At 42.9% G+C, this 18,515-nt stretch overlaps 1 protein-coding gene across 1 annotated transcript in view; it reads left to right on the forward strand.

Moving 5' to 3' along the window:
• Positions 1 to 18,515, forward strand: part of LOC147711498 (phospholipase A2, membrane associated-like) — a 242,854-nt gene that overhangs the window by 33,801 nt on the left and 190,538 nt on the right. Inside the window, exon 2 of the mRNA XM_086920194.1 lies at positions 7,324 to 7,468. Within this exon, the coding sequence (XP_086776320.1) occupies positions 7,324 to 7,468 (145 nt within the window). The remainder of the gene's footprint in view (positions 1 to 7,323; positions 7,469 to 18,515) is intronic.

The raw sequence follows: 18,515 nt of genomic DNA on the forward strand, positions 1-18,515 counted from the left end.
GGGGAGGACATTAGCTTCATTCCAGCACAAAAACCAGCTGAACATACCTCCAGTAGCTCCTAAAAATCTCACCTCCTTGTGTTACAATCCTAGCTTGCTGCCTTTAGTTACTGCCCAAATCCTAAAAGAACAAGTCCCATACTGCCACCATGTTTATCCTAACTCTATTAAATTTCATATAAAAACCTTCATGAATTGAAATCTTTTCAGCTAAAAAATATTCACCACGCTCTCTCTCCCAGCTCTAAAAAATCCTCAAATGTGTTCTGCTTGCAAATGCCTTTGTCAACCCTGCTCCTAAGGTCCACATCCTAGAACAAAACAACCTAGACTTTTTTGACCACCTCTTCACCAGCTTTTTGGTTAATCAATTAAATCCCTCTTAGTTTATGCCCTCACCCCTTTTTGCTCCTATCAGATCAGAAAATGTAAAGAGCCCAAAAAACATCAATGCCATGCGAACCCGGAAAAGCGAACCTTCCCTCTCTGAAATAAACACACAGAGCAGTTCTAGCATCAGTTAAAACATTCTAGTATCATTAGTCTCCCCAACCCTTCCCTAGATCCTCTCACTCCCTGTTCCAACCTTTTAACTTCCATCATCCCATTTCACCTGCCTAAAGTCAAATAGGCGTACAAATACTTACTGTAAAATGATGCCCTGTCAATTTTCCTAAAAATTTAATTCATAACAAACCTTAGCTATGGCAAAATAAAACACTACATCCTTTCTCTGCTTTTACTCCTTCTAGTCCAAACACTACGGGGCAGATTTACAAGCCCCTTGCGCCTTTTTTTATGCCGCAGTTGCATCACTTTTGTGACGCAGTGGCGACGCAAAAACCAGCACCATGCTGCAGGGTATTTACCACGTGACGCATCTGGGAGATGCATCACGTTGTAAAGCCCTGCACCAGACGTAGGCGTTCCTGCGCACGGGGGGCGTTCCAGCGCAGTAACGCCTCCTAAAAGTGGCTGAGTGAAATTTACAAGATTTCACTCAGTCACTTTTGCGCCCATGCCGCGTCAAAACCCTGCGCCTGCTTGAAGCAGGCGTAAGGAATAACGCAGCATTGTAAAGAACGGGCACCCCAGAGCCTTGCTGGAGCTGCGTCGCGCTTGCGACGCAACTCCAGCAATGCGCCACCTTTACGGCACAGATGCGTCTGTCTGTTTTTTGCCCCATGGTGCGCCACATTGTAAATGCGGTGCATCCATGGTGGCGGAGCCATGATGCACTATAACTGGCGCATCCCTGCTAATATGCAGGGATGCGCCAGTATTGTAAATCTGCCCCTACATCTTACTGCTTCATTCTCCAGAAAAAAACATCCACTCTTGATGGTGGAACTTTCTTGTCAAAACTGTGAATGGCACTTCGATCAATTGAAATATATCCACCCTCCTAACTCCTGAATCATCCGCATCAGGATCACTGACAGAATATTGAAAACAAAAATATTGTGTGGACAGAATATTGTCTTAAAAATATCGAAAGGTAAGGGCAAATAGGTAAGTATAGGTTTACTATTCTTAAATCTGCATCTATACTCCTTGAATATAATTTATATATATTGTCAAGGTACATATGTGTGGAGTTTATATTTAGTAAAACTTTGCTTACCTATAGAAATTTACCTTCGCAATACTTTTGGCCTCTTTATTCTTGGCTTGATATTTTGCCCCACGATATTTTTGTTTCCGATATTCTACAGCACATCATCTTCATTACGACAGCATTTGCTTCTGGTTCCAGCCCACAAAACCTCTGCCACTGTGAGCGAGGCAATTCCTCCCTGATGCTATTTCTGCACACTAGGGTTGTTCCTCGCGAATCAAACAATGTTGTGTTTCATACATCCCAACATGAATATGTGTAGAGGCTGCAAACCATTTTCATCCATTGATGCCTTCCTGCTCACCAGTGACACCACCGCCTCATCGTCGGTGTTAAAAGTCAGCTCCTTGTTTGCTAAAATTCCCCTCCCCACAATACCAAAGCCACCACAAGTAGAAAAAATAAAATAAAAAGCTACATTTCTCATTATGCGCAACTACTTCTCTAGCAATATTTCAGCAAACAAGTACCCTACCAGAGTAGTGCAAAACGGGCTGCTGCTACTGCATCCGAAAATAACCAGACTAAAAATTAGGTTTCATCCCCAGAGAACCACTTAATCACTTAATCAATTCATTGAAATCGCTAAAAATTGCTGATTTCAGCTTCACAACCAGTCTCACAACAACCCTTCAACTCAGCAGCACTGCCAGTAGCATCACTAATCAGAGTGTCGTTAAATGTTCATTCTGCTATTAAAATTCCAAAGGCAAATTTCATATGGATGTATGACATTACAACGCATGCTTTTACCACGCATGCCTTTACAACGCGGTTTTTACAACGCATGCCTTTACAACGCATAGTGCTTTGGGGCGCTGGATAGTGAATAGTTTAATTTACTATTCCAACTCCAGTCCCCGTGGATAGTAGGGAAGGTGTTGGATAGTAAATTAAACTTTTTCCCTATCCTAGAGCGCCCCCAGCGCAATGCGTTGTAATGGTTTGCGTTGTAAAAGCTGCGTCGTAAAGGCACTGCGTGGTAAAGGATGTTTCCCATTTCATATTGCCCAGAGCACCATGAACTTTCCTCAACTCAGCAGGTACACAATCTGTATATGAAAGATCATCTTTTCTTCAGGAGGTTTTTCCTCCAGTTTTCTAAATCCACCTCCATGCCCAAGAATGTAAGCTTGGTAGTCACCACCTTTGCCCTCTCACTTGTCAAAGGCATGCCTTATTCTTCCATAAGGCCTAGAAACTCCCCCCCTTGTCATTCCCCATACGCATCATCCTCCTTTTTCTGAAGAAAAGAAAGCATCCAGGGAATGAGCTACATTCTCTGACCCTGTTACAATATGTAAAATCCATTGTTAGGAACAATTTATATGCTAAAATAATGTGAATGACATGGAAAAGTGCATTAGCAACTAATTGAGTATGAATGTAACCTTCAGTCACCAAGATTAACATAAGGAAACTGTTATAAATGAAGTTTCTGAAACAAGTTAAGTTCAAGCACCTTTATTCTGTCATCCACTCTCCGTAACTGACAGGCTGTCCAACATTAACATTGTAGCTAAACAAGCAGAAGACAAAACCCTGGCTTAATGTTGCACTTTTCCATCTCCAACCCTGCACCAGCAGTTGGCAATCTTAATAGCATCATTTGCATAATGAACTGTGTGGTCTTCCTCATGAACAACTTCCTTAACTGGCTGGTCCTCTGGCAAAGACAAGAGATCCTGTAGTCCACCTCAAAATTCTTGTAATCAAACTGAATGCTCCATCCGGCATACATCTAAGGGTCGCTCCTCCCTCCTCCCTCTCTCCTTCTGCTACTTTCTCCCCACATTCAGCTTGATCAATGTATTCAGATTCTTTGCTGAGCACGTTTCTTTCATTTCTTAGTCCTGCTGTCTAAACCAGCATCTGTGCCCCTCTTATAAAACTGATGCTGCCTCTCTATATGAGTAAAATTCCAGCCAACACTCCAATTCCTCATCCTTAACTGGGGTGCAAAGCTTCATTCATAACTCCTTCGTTTTCACTACGCCTGCTCTGCTTCCAAGCGCCTCATCCTCCCAGTTGGTTGGAAGACCGAGTTCCTTACACTGAACTTTACACATTAATTTCTAAATTTGCAATGCTTTGTTGCAAACCCCTAGGTTATGTACTGAGTATGCACCCCCCACTGGTCCTCTTTTAGCTCCCACATTCCAGATTGTTTGATGGCCTTGAAATGACCTAAAAGGACTGTAGGGCCAGTCTAGATGTTTGTCACAGGCTCAATGCTACTTGGTACCATTAATTTTAGACATGTGGCTGGAATGGAAATCATGCCATTTTATTGGGTTTCTAGAGGCTAGGAGGCCGCTCTCAAAGATATAAAGATTGCCATGACCCAACCATGAAGCCCCCTTACTCCATGTATTCACAGCTCCTGCAGAGTAGCGGGATTGGAAAAGTTTGTCAGGGCTGCGTTTAGTTTCCATATCAGCACTGAAGCCACAAGTCATGTCTTGTACCCAGTTCACCTGCAGATCACCTGCTGATCCTCACCCATCCAAGCTCTAAATTCCTTTTCATACTGCGCTCAAGCAAACCAAGAAAATTAACTTGTTTTGGAATTACATCATTGAATGTATGCATGTGTGTGGTATTTGTATATCTCAAGTCTAGTCAAAATACAGTGAAGCACTGTGCAGGGTCAATGGTAAAGGTACCAAAAGTTGAACCACATTGGGATGTAGTGTTCCTTGAAACGGTGTCTCTTCAACTCTTTCCTAAATTTCCTAAATTGGTACATGGTTGGGGCAGTCCTGATGGGCACATGGATATTGTTCCAGATCTTGGATGACTAGATGGAGGAGACCTGTTGCATTGTTTTCTTCTCATTACACCTTTTAGCCTCCAATCTGGTGGCATATTGGCTGTGAAAGTGACAACAGCTACTGGAGACGTGAGCTTGTGGGTCAGATATGCGTGTGGTAGAAGTGATGGCTTTGTAAATGATGCAGCTGATTTTGAAGATGGTGCAGGCCAGCAAGTGGAGCCGATAGAGGCACAGCAGGATGAGTGTTGATGATGGGGAATAGCAAATAAGTGTTGTTTGTCTGTTATATTTTGTCATTCTGTAGTTAACTTGTTTTAAGTCCTGCTGTACATGTGGATAGAACGGCACTCTATAAATACCAGTGAAAATATGCAGTAATAAATAATTAAAGGAAGTGATATCATATTCTTCAGGCCTGCGGGGAGTAGGATGCCCTTAAGGGGGAGCAGTGTGGAATCTTGAAGGCCATGGAGCAAAGTGTTACCATCATGCAGATGCAAGAGTACAAGGGCTTGAACTTCCATTCTGAAGTCCCTTTCTGGGACATTGGATTTACCAAAGTAGATTTAAATATTGTGGCAGGCTATTCTAGGTAGTGTATGTGGTGCACCCTTGCATATGTCAGAAACTAGATGTCCAGCATTTTATCATCATCTACTCCCTATATGTTTATTTGAGCACTCTTTGCCCGTATTTCCCTGGGCACCTACTTAAATGCATCAACAAATTCTCCTTTCCCAATGTTTTCATTATTTTTAAGATCCAATGTGAACCCAGTGTCTTGGCAACTTTTTAAACTTCGCATGAGTGCTTCATAAGACATCATCCACTGCATTCTCCTCCATCTTTTTAGTCTCCCTCATTTGTTTTCCCTCTATAGTATCCACTGCCCTCTCATTTGCTTCATCTACACTACTCCAATACACTTTACTGCCCTTTACTCTTTCAGCCCCTACTCCTCCCTCCGCTGTCCTGCTCAAGCCATACAACCCAATATCCACATATAATATAACATCCTTAACTCCATGTCTACCCTCCTTGTTTGCTAATCCACTGCTCTTCTGCATCCTGAGGTACCTTCACATACACCCCACCATCTGCCTTCACCTGTCCATAACTCAGCCACCCACTGTCCATGCAACTCCATCTTTCTTGCTGGCAGCCATCTGTGCTGGCTCTCCACTTCATCCTTGACTTCAATAGTTTCCTGCTCTTCTTGTTAGAAAATCGTAACTGTTTCTAACCTGTCCCCTTGCCTTTTGCCACCTAGATCATCTCTGCCACTTGCCATCAACCAAACCCACTCTCTGTCCATCCTACACCTAGTGTCTACTTCTACCTGTCCCACCTCTCCTGTCTCTGGTCTGATCTCTCCCTGCTTGTCACCTTTATCACTCTCATGGCCTTCATACTCCATCACCTCTTTCTGCTATTCACACTATCTTCCATTACCTTCTGCCAGATCTGTTCCCCACCCTCCTATTTGTACCTGCAACATCCTGTCACCAACACACCTTTCCTAAACATCACACAATTCTCTCACTGATGCTGCGATCATGCGGGCCACATGGGACCTATCACTCTCTTCTTTCCATTGCAGTGAGTGGTACCATACTCTACAGATGTCTGAAACACCTCTGCAACTTCCAACATTCTCATGCTTATCCTCTCCCATATCTTTGCCTTTTCTGATTGGCCTCTCTCCTCTGCAGTCACTGCTCAACTCCTGTTCACCTTCATGCAAAAGGAGGCCAACAGCACCACTTGTCTATGTGCTGACACACTCTCGCTCTCCGCTCTGATGTCCATACCCTGACACATGCACGTCTCAATCATGCTCATAACACATTTAGATTTTGCTTCTGACTGTTGTCACTCCTTGCCACTACTCGTCTCGAAGTCACTAGCTTCTCCTCAAAATGTTTTTTCCACGTTGAAGCACTAACCATCTGAAGGGGGGCTGCGTCTGCTGTACCTCTGCCCATGCCATCATTGACCATATGCTGTCTCCCCACTGCAGACCTTTCTCTACTCATCCAGACATATGTTTGCCCTCTCCATTTAGCCAGGCCTGAGGTCTCCCTCTGCACAATCTTCTCCTTTCTTCTGTCCTTGAACTCTCCAACACCTCCTCTCTCTGCCTCAATCCACGCCGAAGATCTACCTCAAATGACCCTTGCTATCCCTCCAGGCTCATCCTCTGCCACCCCCGCTGTGTCTCTCAAGCAAGATGTCATGTTACGTAGACCCCACTTCCAGACATATTGGCTAAAGCTCTGACCACGTAAACCGTTTTTTCCATTTACACAGGTCCAAGCAGTGCCTCTCAGACCCTCCCCAGCCAACCTCGTCCTAACAGACAGCACTCCCTTCATCCAGGCTCGGAATCTCTGTCTGCAGACCCACCTGCGTCCACTCAGGCCGAGCTCTCCTCCTACAAGTCCATCTCCCTCCATACACGCCTGAATTGGCTCTCAAGACTCCCTGGTCTCAGCTGTGCACGTGCAGATGCCTCTCACGCACTCAGACCCGAGCCCCTCCCCTTCAGACAGGGTAGTATAATTAGGAAATGCTTCCCTCCTGTGACACAGATCATTTTAAAACAAAAATTACGTAAAATTAGGCGAAATACAATTGGCCAGTTTGTTGCTTGCAAATTCTGAATACAACACGTGCGATACCGGTGCAAGGATCGTTCGAGCAGAACACGTCTTTCGCCCCACACACGATATTCATTTGAGATATTTTCTATACAAACCCGTCTCCCTCAGACGAAAATGATGCAATAAAGCAGAAATGCTAAAAAAGTTAACTTTTGCAAAAAAAGTGAAACTCTAAACTCATCAGTTAAGCCAATTTATACTTGTGTCACAAACATTTTACCTCGGCCTGCTTTCAAACTGACTGTCTCTTCTTTGCTTCTTTGCAGTTTGTCTTGTGGCTCACGGAGCTCTTTGGAACTTTGCTAGCATGATTAAAAAGGTTACTGGGAAGAGTGCAGTCCCTTATTACTCTACCTATGGGTGTTATTGTGGACTGGGTGGAACTGGAAAACCGGTGGATGCAACAGATTGGTGAGTAACCGCAGCATGCTGAAATAAGTTATATTTCTGAACTGAAAACAACTCCATAAGAAGGCCAATGGGTCAAATCCTTTCGAGGTCATCAAATACCGCATTTCTTGTAATTGGGTGTATGGTCCTGGTCTAAACCTGTCGCTCCCAAAGGCATAAAAAGCACAGCGAAGAGGAAGGAGGCTTTTAGCACTCCATGTGATGTTGACAAAGGATGTCGATTTGTTGATGTGGACCAAATGGTCTTGATTTAAAAAATGAGAGGCAGACCCTTTAATGTCTGCGCCTTTAATTTCTTTAAGGCAGTGCTCTTCAAAGGTTTTAATGCCCAAACCCACCCCAGTATACAAAAAAAAATCATTGGGGCACGCCCCTGAAGTTTTCCCAAATATTCCATTAAATTCACAATATTTAAATATGTCTAGACTTATTTTAACATAACAGTTAAGTTATGTTAAACCTTTTAAAAATGCAATCAAATACATAATTGCTAAACATACCATTCTGGTCAGGCAGACCTTACTACCGTGTAAAAGTATGCACAGTGTGATAATTAGAAATGGGGGTGGGGAGGTTTGAAGAATATTCGAAGTCCATTTCCTTATGACACACACCCCCAGCCAGATATAAATGATAACATATATTAGTAAGAGTGGCATAGTGCTGATCACTGTGTTCAGTTTAAGAAAAGCACTGCTATCAACATGATACTTCTTTTAACCAGAGCATGACACCCACCCTGGAATCAGTTAAGGCCCCCTAAGGGGTATCCACCCCCCAGACCCCTGCTTTAGGGGCTATTTGGAATGTACGTGGGTACAGATACCCCAAGGAGACTGAAAAGACATGCCTCTCCTCTAACCTTAGCTAGGGCTGATGTAGACACAAACACCTGTCTCAGCAGTGCCCAGAACTCACTAACGTTCGGGCTGGTAGGGTTTATCCAAACTCTAGCGATACATAAACGGGCACATACAATGATAATAGAGGCTAATTACCTCTCATAACTGGTGGCCTCATGTTTAATCCCAAGAAAAATGTCCTTGTCTGTAAACTAAAACTCACGACCCAGATGCCCTGTGAGCATTCAGAATACATCATTTCAGAATGACTTTAGCATTGGACAGTGCAATAACATGTCCTGTAAGTCTGCCACAAAGAACTTACATTTTGGACAGTATGGCTTAGCAGAAGACCGAGATGTTGCCCACTTAAAAATGAGCTCGGGCCGGGGTGTGTAATACAACATACAGATTGTTCTATGTTGCTGCAATTTCAAACTGACAGGGGCTACCGCTCGGTCTAGGGTATTCAAGGCCTCCTGTATTTCTTCTGCTGTTATGTCAGTTATAAGAAGTCAACAAAATTTTGCAGATATCTGCATTCTGTCGTCATGAGCTAATGAAATACATTTCTTATAAAAATGAACTATTAGAAATTTTACCATCATTCCCATATATACCCGACAATATTTCCAACTAATATGGTATATCTGATAGTTTCTGTCTGTGTAGGAAATAATCCCTTACTTGTAGATATTTAAAAACTGTGTGGGCGCCCAAACTCCTTTTTAGGTCTCGCGACCTATCAATGCGCGCAAGCGCATTGAGCGGAGCGAGAATTCAAGTGCTCAAAATGCTCGTCAAACCAAGGGATTTTTGGTGCGGTTTTCTTTGAGTTCACGTGAATCACGTGACCAAACAAGCACGCGCATCAGCCTCCCTCCCTCCCTACTAATTGCATTTTTTCATGGCCGCACAGCACATCAAAGGGCTTCTCCCAGCGTGTGCTGTGCGGCTTCTCCTCCCCTAATTATTCATGGCTGGCCGTACGCCTCTTGCGCGCATATGGCTCGTGTTGTTTTAGCACAGCATGCACCTCTCCCCGTCGGCTCCAGAACATCTTGGATGCTCCCGGGGACTCTGCACCGCATCAGCAGTCTCGGATTCGGATCGCCGTTCTTTGATTGTGGGCAAGTTGTTGTAATATGAAGCTCGTAAAAACGTTTTCCCTGCGCCTCACAGTGCCAATTGTTTCTCTGATACATAACAGTTCAGACTTTTCCTTTGCTCCCACACTTTGTTCACAGAGTGGCAGCAGTTCCTTTAAATTTCCGACTGCGCCACATTGACAGTTGCTCCTAGACTACGCATGAGTCATGAATGTTCGCCGGCATATAATTTTATCACGATCTGTCAGCACCAAATTGCCCTCAGATTATTTTACACGTACTCTACTCAGCTTCACGCATTTGCAGTAACTTTTTTCTCTGATTATCTTGCGCTGTGCCTCCGCTGCAACACACAATATCGAACTGCGTCAATGTGACATTGGTCTTTATATAAAAAAATTACTTTTAGAGATGGGATGTCTTGCGCTCGCCTCAACTAATTGCTTTCACAAGTTTGCTTTTTTCCGCTTTTAAAAAACAATCCTCCTGCTACACTTAAACATGATGTCTCTTTCACTTTACAGCATATTACGCTAGGGCTCGTGTTGTTTCAGCACAGCATGCACCTCTCCCCGTCGGCTCCAGAACATCTTGGAAGCTCCCGGGGACTCTGCACGGCGTCAGCAGTCTCCGATTCGGATCGCCGTTTGAAATGTGGGGGCAGTGCCCTTCCCGGTTTCGTTCAGCTTCTATGTAGACTTTAGGAAATTGTCTCGTGAGGTAAATCCTGCACGCATCTTCCGATGTAAACCTCCGAGTTGAATTACTGGAACTCGAAGCAACCCATGCCTGCTACTGTTGTAAAGCGCTCAGAGCCTCTGATATCTTTGGCTCATGTTCGCGCTACATAAAATTGAACATAAATGGAAAATAAATCTCTGTGTTTTGTAGCCCCATGGTGTTAGCACATCGGATAAGGAAGCTTTTGAACTGTACAGCGGAAACAATAGTGTTCCTGGGACAAGGTATCTTTTAGGGCTTTGGTGGAATGTGTTCTCTGGCCTGATTAATGCAGGGGAAAAAGCAGGGTAGATATGTTCTTCCGCACCATGCCTTGCCTTGCCACGTTTATTGCCTTGTAAGGTTGGAGCCTCGAAAACTAGCTCAGAGGTGCCGCGAGGTCTGAAGCTGCAATGACATGCTGCCTTAAAGACACCTCTCATTCAGTTCTCTAAACACGTCCGAGGCACCCCCCTCCACCCTCTCAATCTGCGCGGGGGAGGGGGCGGGGGAGCCTGTCGTGTGGCTATAAAGAGAGTTAACGCCACTTGTCAGTGTCCTCTGGGGCAGAATAGGCGCTTTGTCTGCGCCCTGGCAGAGGGCTCGTCATCTGGCGCGCGGCCCCGCCACCACCAGAGACCCCTGATTGGCATGCTAATGCAGGCTAACAACAAGCATTCCCATAGCCAATAGGAATCGCATTAGGAAAGTGTAAGCTATTGGCTTTGTAAATAACAATGCTATTAATTTATATATTTTCAGTGCCAACACATATTAAAAAAATAATTGTCATTTACAATACCAATAGCCCACACTTTCCTAATGCGAGACCTATTGGCAACGCCAGTGCTTGTTTAATGTAGAGAATGAACGAAACCCCTGACTGTCATACAATTGACCTAGTCTGTTGACACCCATACGTTGCCAGGCTCTTCAACATAGTTCTGAAATATTTCAGGAAGTAGTGGATTACCCCATAAAATAGTAAAATAATGCAACGAGGGCAGTGAGTATTCCTTACAGATCTTTTGTCAGATCCTCGTTATGTCCTTGACTACCTTGAATCTCACCCGTTTGTAATAATTAGGATCTGAAGTCTTGTAGAGAATAAACTCTATTGACGGTCCACAAGTTAGCTGATAGGCCAATGAGGATAAACCAGCTTTGAGCCCGTTTAGCAAGTTCTGGATCCGCCTGACGAATGTGGGCGAGGAATACAACTTGAATTCTGGGAGATGAAAGCCCTTTTGTTTGTAAGACAGTTTAATGAAGCTGAGGGCCCTTCTGGCACGTCTATACCCCCAGATAAAGCTGCCTATGGCACTTTCCAAACGCTTAAAAAAAGATTGTGGGACCCAAAAGGGGATTGAATGAAACAAATATAAACATTTGGGCAATGCATTCATTTTGATTACATTGCACCTACCAAGGATGCTAAGGGGGAGCCCTTGCCAGCCGCAGCGGTAACTAACTTGAGAAGTGGCTCACAATTCAGAGTGATTATATCCTTAACCTGACTACTAAGGCGGATACCTAAATATGGAGCAGTAGCTGTAACAACTAAAAACAAATATAAGGTTGGTAATTAAGGATTGTCTGAGTCTTAGCGAAATTTAGTTTGTACCCTGAGAAAGAAATATCAAAAGAACGGAGGTCTCCTTAGTAGTCCAGTTAGGGACAAGGAGGATTAACTTAAATAACTTAAAAAGTCCCGATATTCAGTCTTTGAAAGGACCTCTTGTGTACACCCCTCATAACTCAAGAAACCAAAATTGATAACAACCACACAATCAAAAGATATACAATTTTAAACATGGAAAAAACAATGAGTTCAAAAGACAGTTTTTAAAAATTGAAAAATTTATTACAAATAATTAAATTGAATGTTTGATAACAGCAATGCAGTGCCATTCATTAAAATTTAAAAATGTGCCAAAACACATGAAGAACAATTCAAATTACAACTTTGAACTTTGTCATCATTTTTAAGTGTTCTTTCAAAGCCATACGTACTGCTTCACATATGTTTGATCAGTAGATGGTTAGGCAGGTCTACCTCCTTTTCAAAATGGAGAGGGACTGATTGACAACATCTTAACGGGGGGCTTGGAAACAATTCTTCAGTCCAACTTCACTGTAGCAATCCATAAACATGCAATTCCAAAGTTCATAACCCAGTTATCAATACAAAGCACCATCGATTTAGGGATTAGAGTTCTGTAGCAAACACTTTTATGATATCGATTTAGTAGTATGTTGTATTGGACGTCCATTATATTACTTACTCTAGATCCTGAGTAGGCATTGAATTACAAAGACCCAGAGCCTCTTTCCATATTGGACTTGAGCAAGATTACATTTTCATACGTCCACTAGATTTGATCCAGAATGTCACCAGATACATTAACTTTAAGAGTTAGGATATTTTAAAAAGACGTACTATCAAGTTATGTTATGTTATGTTATGTTACTGAAGTTTGTAACACGCACAGATACTCAGAAGAGTGTCCCGGTGCGGGCCATGAGGTGCTACAAATGATAACTGATTAGAACAAGAATGTTTTGAGCCGTTTCTTAAATTGCACCAGATCCTGAATGCTGTGAAAAGAAGAGGGCATGGAATTCCAGGTAGTGGCTGCACTAAAGGCGAGAGACCTGCCCCCCATTCTTTGAAGGCTTGCATGGGGTCAAGTGAGATGGGTCCAGTCCTTGCCCTCAGCAGGGCAGAGATCGGCATACATACTGTTAAGAATATTTAATCTACTAAAACATTATTGATTCTACCCAATTCAGTACAGTTGTGTTTAAAATTAAGATTATTATCTGTAGTAAAACCTAAATATTTCTCTGTTCCATCACTTCAAGCTGATTGCTTTCTGTGGTTCTTCGCACTGTAAAAGCCCATGCATTTATTTATTCCAATATGTATTTCTCATAGGTTTCAGGTAAGCCACATCCTTTGCCATTAGGATGATTCTTACTACTGGTGATTAATTGCCAAAATTCAGTCATATATTTGACTTCAGGGCAGAAAACCTATTTCTCTTCTTATTGTATATTTTTAGTTCTGTGTTCAGGTTTCACATATATTGCATTGGTCCCAGAGGGGCATATTTTAAGAGGAACAAGGGTGTTAGAAATTGGGTCTTAAGTTGGCAGAGATATGCACCCTGTTCAAGTGGGGACCCCGATCCTAGTCAGGGTAACCTAGATACACAGTTTAAATTAACCTGTGCTCATCTTCTGGTAGCTTGGCACATAGCGGGCAAGCTTAACTTAAGAGGCTATGTCTGAAGTATTTGTGCAACAAACACACACACACAATCACACACACACACACACACATGGGCCATCAGTCATTAGACCAACAAGAGTGGGCTTTCCCAAAATAGCAGAATCTCCATCTTAGCAGAGTTCAGTTAGATGTAGTTATCTGAGATCCGGGAGGTTATCTTAATCATACATTCCCTAAATCTATGTTTTTGGGATTCCGTCTTCAGCCCGTATTGATGACAAGCTGTGTGTCATATGCATATGAAATTACAAAAAAATAGCCTGATCCTGTTACTTTGGCCAGGGGGCACATAAATGTTAAAAAGGGAAGGCTCAAAGATGAACCCTGTGGTACCCCCTTGTCTAATGCCATGGTTCTAGATGTGAAGAGATCAAGCTGTACTGAGTACGTTTGATTGGTCAGGAAGTTTTTCAGCCAAGCTAGTGATTTACCCCAACACTAATCTCCCCAAATCTTTGGATTAGGGTTGAATGAGAGATGAAGTTGAAGGCTGCGGACAAGTCTAGTAAAACCAGTATGGCTGAACTCTCCCCCTCCACAGCAAGTCTGATTGAGTCTAAAACCTCTATTAGTGCTGTTTCCGTGCTATAAGAGGACCGGAATTCTGACTGGGAGGGATCCAACAGGGACTAGGGCCTCATTTAAGAGGCCTTGCGTCAGTTTTGCGCTTCCGATGCGTCACTTTTTGTGACGCATCGGCGGCGTAAAACATGCCTCCTGTTGCGCACTATTTACAAAGTGACGCATCTGAGCGTCACTTTGTAAACCCCTGCGCTACATTATACCTGCGTCAGGTATAATGTATGCAGAGGGGGCGTTCCCCCGCAAAAAGCCTCGAAATAGTGACGCAGTGAAATCTATGAGATTTCACTGAGTCACTTTTTGGACACTCTTGCGTCAAAATCTTGCGCCTGCCTCACAGCAGGCGTAAGACTGACGCAAGCCCTTTCACATGGGGCTTTCCCCATGTGAAAGGACGCTTTGCTGGAGTTGCGTCACTTTTGTGACACATACCAGCAATGCGTGACTTTTGCGCTTACAGATACGTCAGAAATACTGACGTATCTGTAACTCCTTGCGCCATGATGCGTCATAGTGTAAATATGGCCCATCATTGGTCTCGCAAGGAGAGGGCAGTGAAAAGTGACGCATCGCTGTTTTCACGCAGCGATACATCACTTTTCATAAATGAGGACCTAGGTTTCTAGAAAAGATATGAGCTATCAATTGACTATGGTCTCCATACCTTTTCCAGGAAAGGGGAGCAGTGATATAGGTCTGTGATTAGGCATCTCTTTTGAACTAGCCGTGGTGTTTTTTAGGATCAGTCTGACACAGGCTGCTTTTTGTTTTACAGGGAAAGATTTCATGCTCGAAGAAACGTTGAACAGTCTGACATGGGCTGCTTTCCATTTTACTGGGAAAGATTACATGGTCATAGAAAGATTGAGCAAAAAAAGAAAGGCTGGGGTCACGGTGGCAATGAAATAAGGTGGGGGAGGATCATCTGGTGATCCAGATTTGAACCTGTTGATCAAGACCAGCACTTGTTCAGGAGTAACTTGATTAAATGGTTTCAGAAATGTGGGGTGGATAGTGACCAAAGAATTAGATGGAGTCAACCCTTCTAGGTCCATATCGTTGGGAAAGGATTTTTCCATTGCACACCATCTCTGTTCTCTAGGGAGTAAACTCCAGCTGACAAAGGCTACAGGATTGGTCCAGGCCCTTCTCACTTAGCAGTGATAACACTGCCCCTATGCCATGTTCTGAGGCATAGGTCTGAACTATAAACTCTTGGGAGAAGTTAGTGGCCCTGAGCACAGGGGCTGTGCACATGGCATGCTTCAGGGAGTCAAATGAACTTTGGTATACCTCTGTTCAAATTACATTTTTGGGCTGCTTTTCATCAGTCAGCTTTGTCAAGGGGGCACCAATAGTGCCATATCTCTTGACAAACCTCCTGTAGTACCCAGTGATACCCAAGAATGCTCTGAGCTCAGTCTGGGTTTTGGGGTGCTCCCAGGCCATGATAATCTCTATCTTGACATGGAAGGGCATCACCATCGCCCTGCCCACCAGGTGTCCCAAGTACTCCACAGATCTCTTTCCTATCTGGCCTCGATAGTGAGGCCTGCCTGTTGCAGAATCTGAAGCACTTCCTGGAGATGAAAAAGGTGGTCCTTCTGTAGTGTAGTTCCTATATTCCCAATAGGCTCTGTGCATTGGAATAATATATCCTATAGATTTGATGTAAGACTTATGTCTACTAGGTCTCTATCGAATATACAAAACTTAATTGTGAGTGCCAGCTAGCTCAGAGGTCACTAGAAACTTTCTCGGATTCACAAGAAGGGATTAGTTACTGAAAACCGCATAAACATGACAACTTTATTTCCCCAAGAATAAACGTATCTTCAGAGTCGTGGAAACAATAGATAAATATTTTACTCAGTCAATCATGCATGCTTCGTTTCATCGGAGGTACAGAGAAATAGAGAGACGGGCATTTTCAATAAAAGGATTTATTGAACAGTCTTCTTTCTCATGAAAGTAAAGTGAACTGCTACAATCGTAATGCAGGCTGCAAAGTAAAATGCGTACAGCGAGAATAGTATTATAAAATAATACTAAAAGCATTGTATGGTTTCTAAACCATATAAAAGTACATACATAAATAACAATGGCTAAAAGTACTCTACTGGTGCTTCTAAAATACGTCTACCCCAATGTGCCTAACCTAAGTCTAGTACGACGGAAAAAGTAAGTGTGGTGTAGCATAGGTTTAGTTTTCATTGCCAAGAATCTATCAAAGATTTATCTTAGGGTCTAATCATCTCCATACCTTAGTTTAGAATGAAGGAGGTCTGGTATCTCTGTATCGGGACTCGGTTTCCCAACACCCCGTGAGAGGAGCTTGGAAACACCGGAGCTGGATTCTCTGCGAGATAAATGCAGCTTCTCAATCAGTGCGTCATCTGGAGGGTTGGCTTCCTTCGGCACTTTCTGTAGCGAGCTGCGTCGGGCAAGTAAATAGTAGAACTGCTCCGAACCACCGTGTCTTGCTAGAGCAAGTGAAGGCATATTTATACCTTTAAGGTGCCTAGTTTGACGTAAAGATGGGCATAATAACGTCAGTAAAGAACCCCAAGGGAATCGTAGTTCTTTGTAAACTTCATGAGCTCTTGGACAAATCAATATTCAAGCAAGGAGAGGTCCCTGACTGCTTAAGCCGATTCTTCAGGAAATCGTTGTGACGTTTTGGTACGGGTGGAAGTAGCCATGCCTGTATTTGGACTGCATGGGCTATGTCTGAATATGGGTATGAATTCCATGCCTATATTAGGGGCAATGTGAATTGTAACTATATAAAGGCATGAGTTGGGAATTTTCGCTTGGATCCTAAAACGCCATACAACACCCACTTCACTTTATTATGTTCGACATTACTAAATTCTAAGCATATAAAACATATCTAAAGAATGATGTGTTAAAAAACCCCACCCAAAATACATAAAAATGCATTCAAAATGATTGTACACGAAAATGAGCCTTTGTGCTGTACGCATTTTAAATCAGAGAAAAAGAGGGGTATGGCCCTGTGGCATAGAGGGTAGGTCGGGCCTGTTACAATATCAAAAAAGGGGGTTTTACCTATGCCTCTATAGATAATTTTGCATAACACTTAATGCCAAACAAAGGGAAAACCACAATTGATTAGTTCACCCAGACATTTGATTTATGTCATTTATTTTTTAAGTTATATGTTTAGCATCTGAAGGCAGGAGAATACATGATCAACTTCACATTGAGCCCCATATTGAGCCAAGCATAATTGTTTGCAGAAAAACAAGCAAAAAATGAATATGTACAGTTAATGTGTAGAAACAAAATAGAACAGAACAAATAAATGTGCATTCATAAAGAATTATAACAGAGAAATAGAGCAGTTACCACAAAAACAGTACGCAAAAAACAATTGTCATGAATTTGTATGAAGCATTTCCGGGGTGTAACCCTTATGCATTACCACCCCACATTTCTGTTACCATATAACTAAAGTTCATGTATTTTCACAATAGGAATGGAGACAAAGTCAATTATTTCCACAAAAAACAAAAGTGACTTAGTGCCGATGCGTTTCGAATCCCAATGTCTTAATCATCGGATTCTCATCAGGGCGGGGAATTATATCTGCAGGTACTGTTTTAAAGAAAGAAGAGGGAATAATTTAAAAAAGATTCGTCTCTCATAGAGAGTAAGATTGCTTGTAAATTTTGACGCATCAAGGGATGCAGCATACCTTATATGACCAATGAATTTTTGGTCTTGAAATCTCTTAGTCGGAATGTCATCAGAGCCGTGGATATCAACCTGCAGAAGAGCGGGGGTGTAGTCATGAGTTTTAACATAATAGTATGGGCCTGCCACTGGCTACTTAGAAAAATGGAAGGGATTGGTTTTACCTTCAATTCAGGTGCATCCGCACAAAAAATCGGGAGGCGCCCAAGCAGTTGGAATGAGTTTGTGTCCCAATGTTCAGTCCCTTGTCAGATTCTACAAAAAGGAAAATTAAGTTGCTCTTAATGTGGGGGCTGTTTTGTAACAAGAACACACCCAGTAAGAAGAAACTTAAAAGGGCTTACTTGTGTATAATTGTAATCTGTGTACAAGCGATCGGTTGCGTCAAGTTTCCTGAAAAAGGAAACGCATAATTAGCGATGTTGTTTCATGTATGGCAGGCTCATCTACATGTGTGCTTCCGGGTTCTCGCATTACTATAGACCCGCTGGGCGTCTTACCGTTTGGTGGGCCCTTGGCGCGGTGTCTGTTTTCTTTAAGTAACAAAGGGACGGCTTGTTTCAATAAGTCAGCATTAATCCTGAAACAAACCAGCGAGAGAAAATCAGTTTGTTTACCCGATATGCAGGCAGCGATTGCCATATGTTGCTATCACAGGGAAGAGTCTTACCAGTAATCATCCATCTAGAGCGTTTGGATTCCAGCGGCGATGTGGAGCAGTGGAAAGCGTACGCGGAGGAATTGCTTCAAAACTTCAGCCTAGAGTCACATGATACAAG

The sequence above is a fragment of the Lissotriton vulgaris genome, chromosome 5 (genome assembly GCF_964263255.1).
Source record: "Lissotriton vulgaris chromosome 5, aLisVul1.2, whole genome shotgun sequence".
NCBI classification, from domain to species: Eukaryota; Metazoa; Chordata; class Amphibia; order Caudata; family Salamandridae; genus Lissotriton; species Lissotriton vulgaris.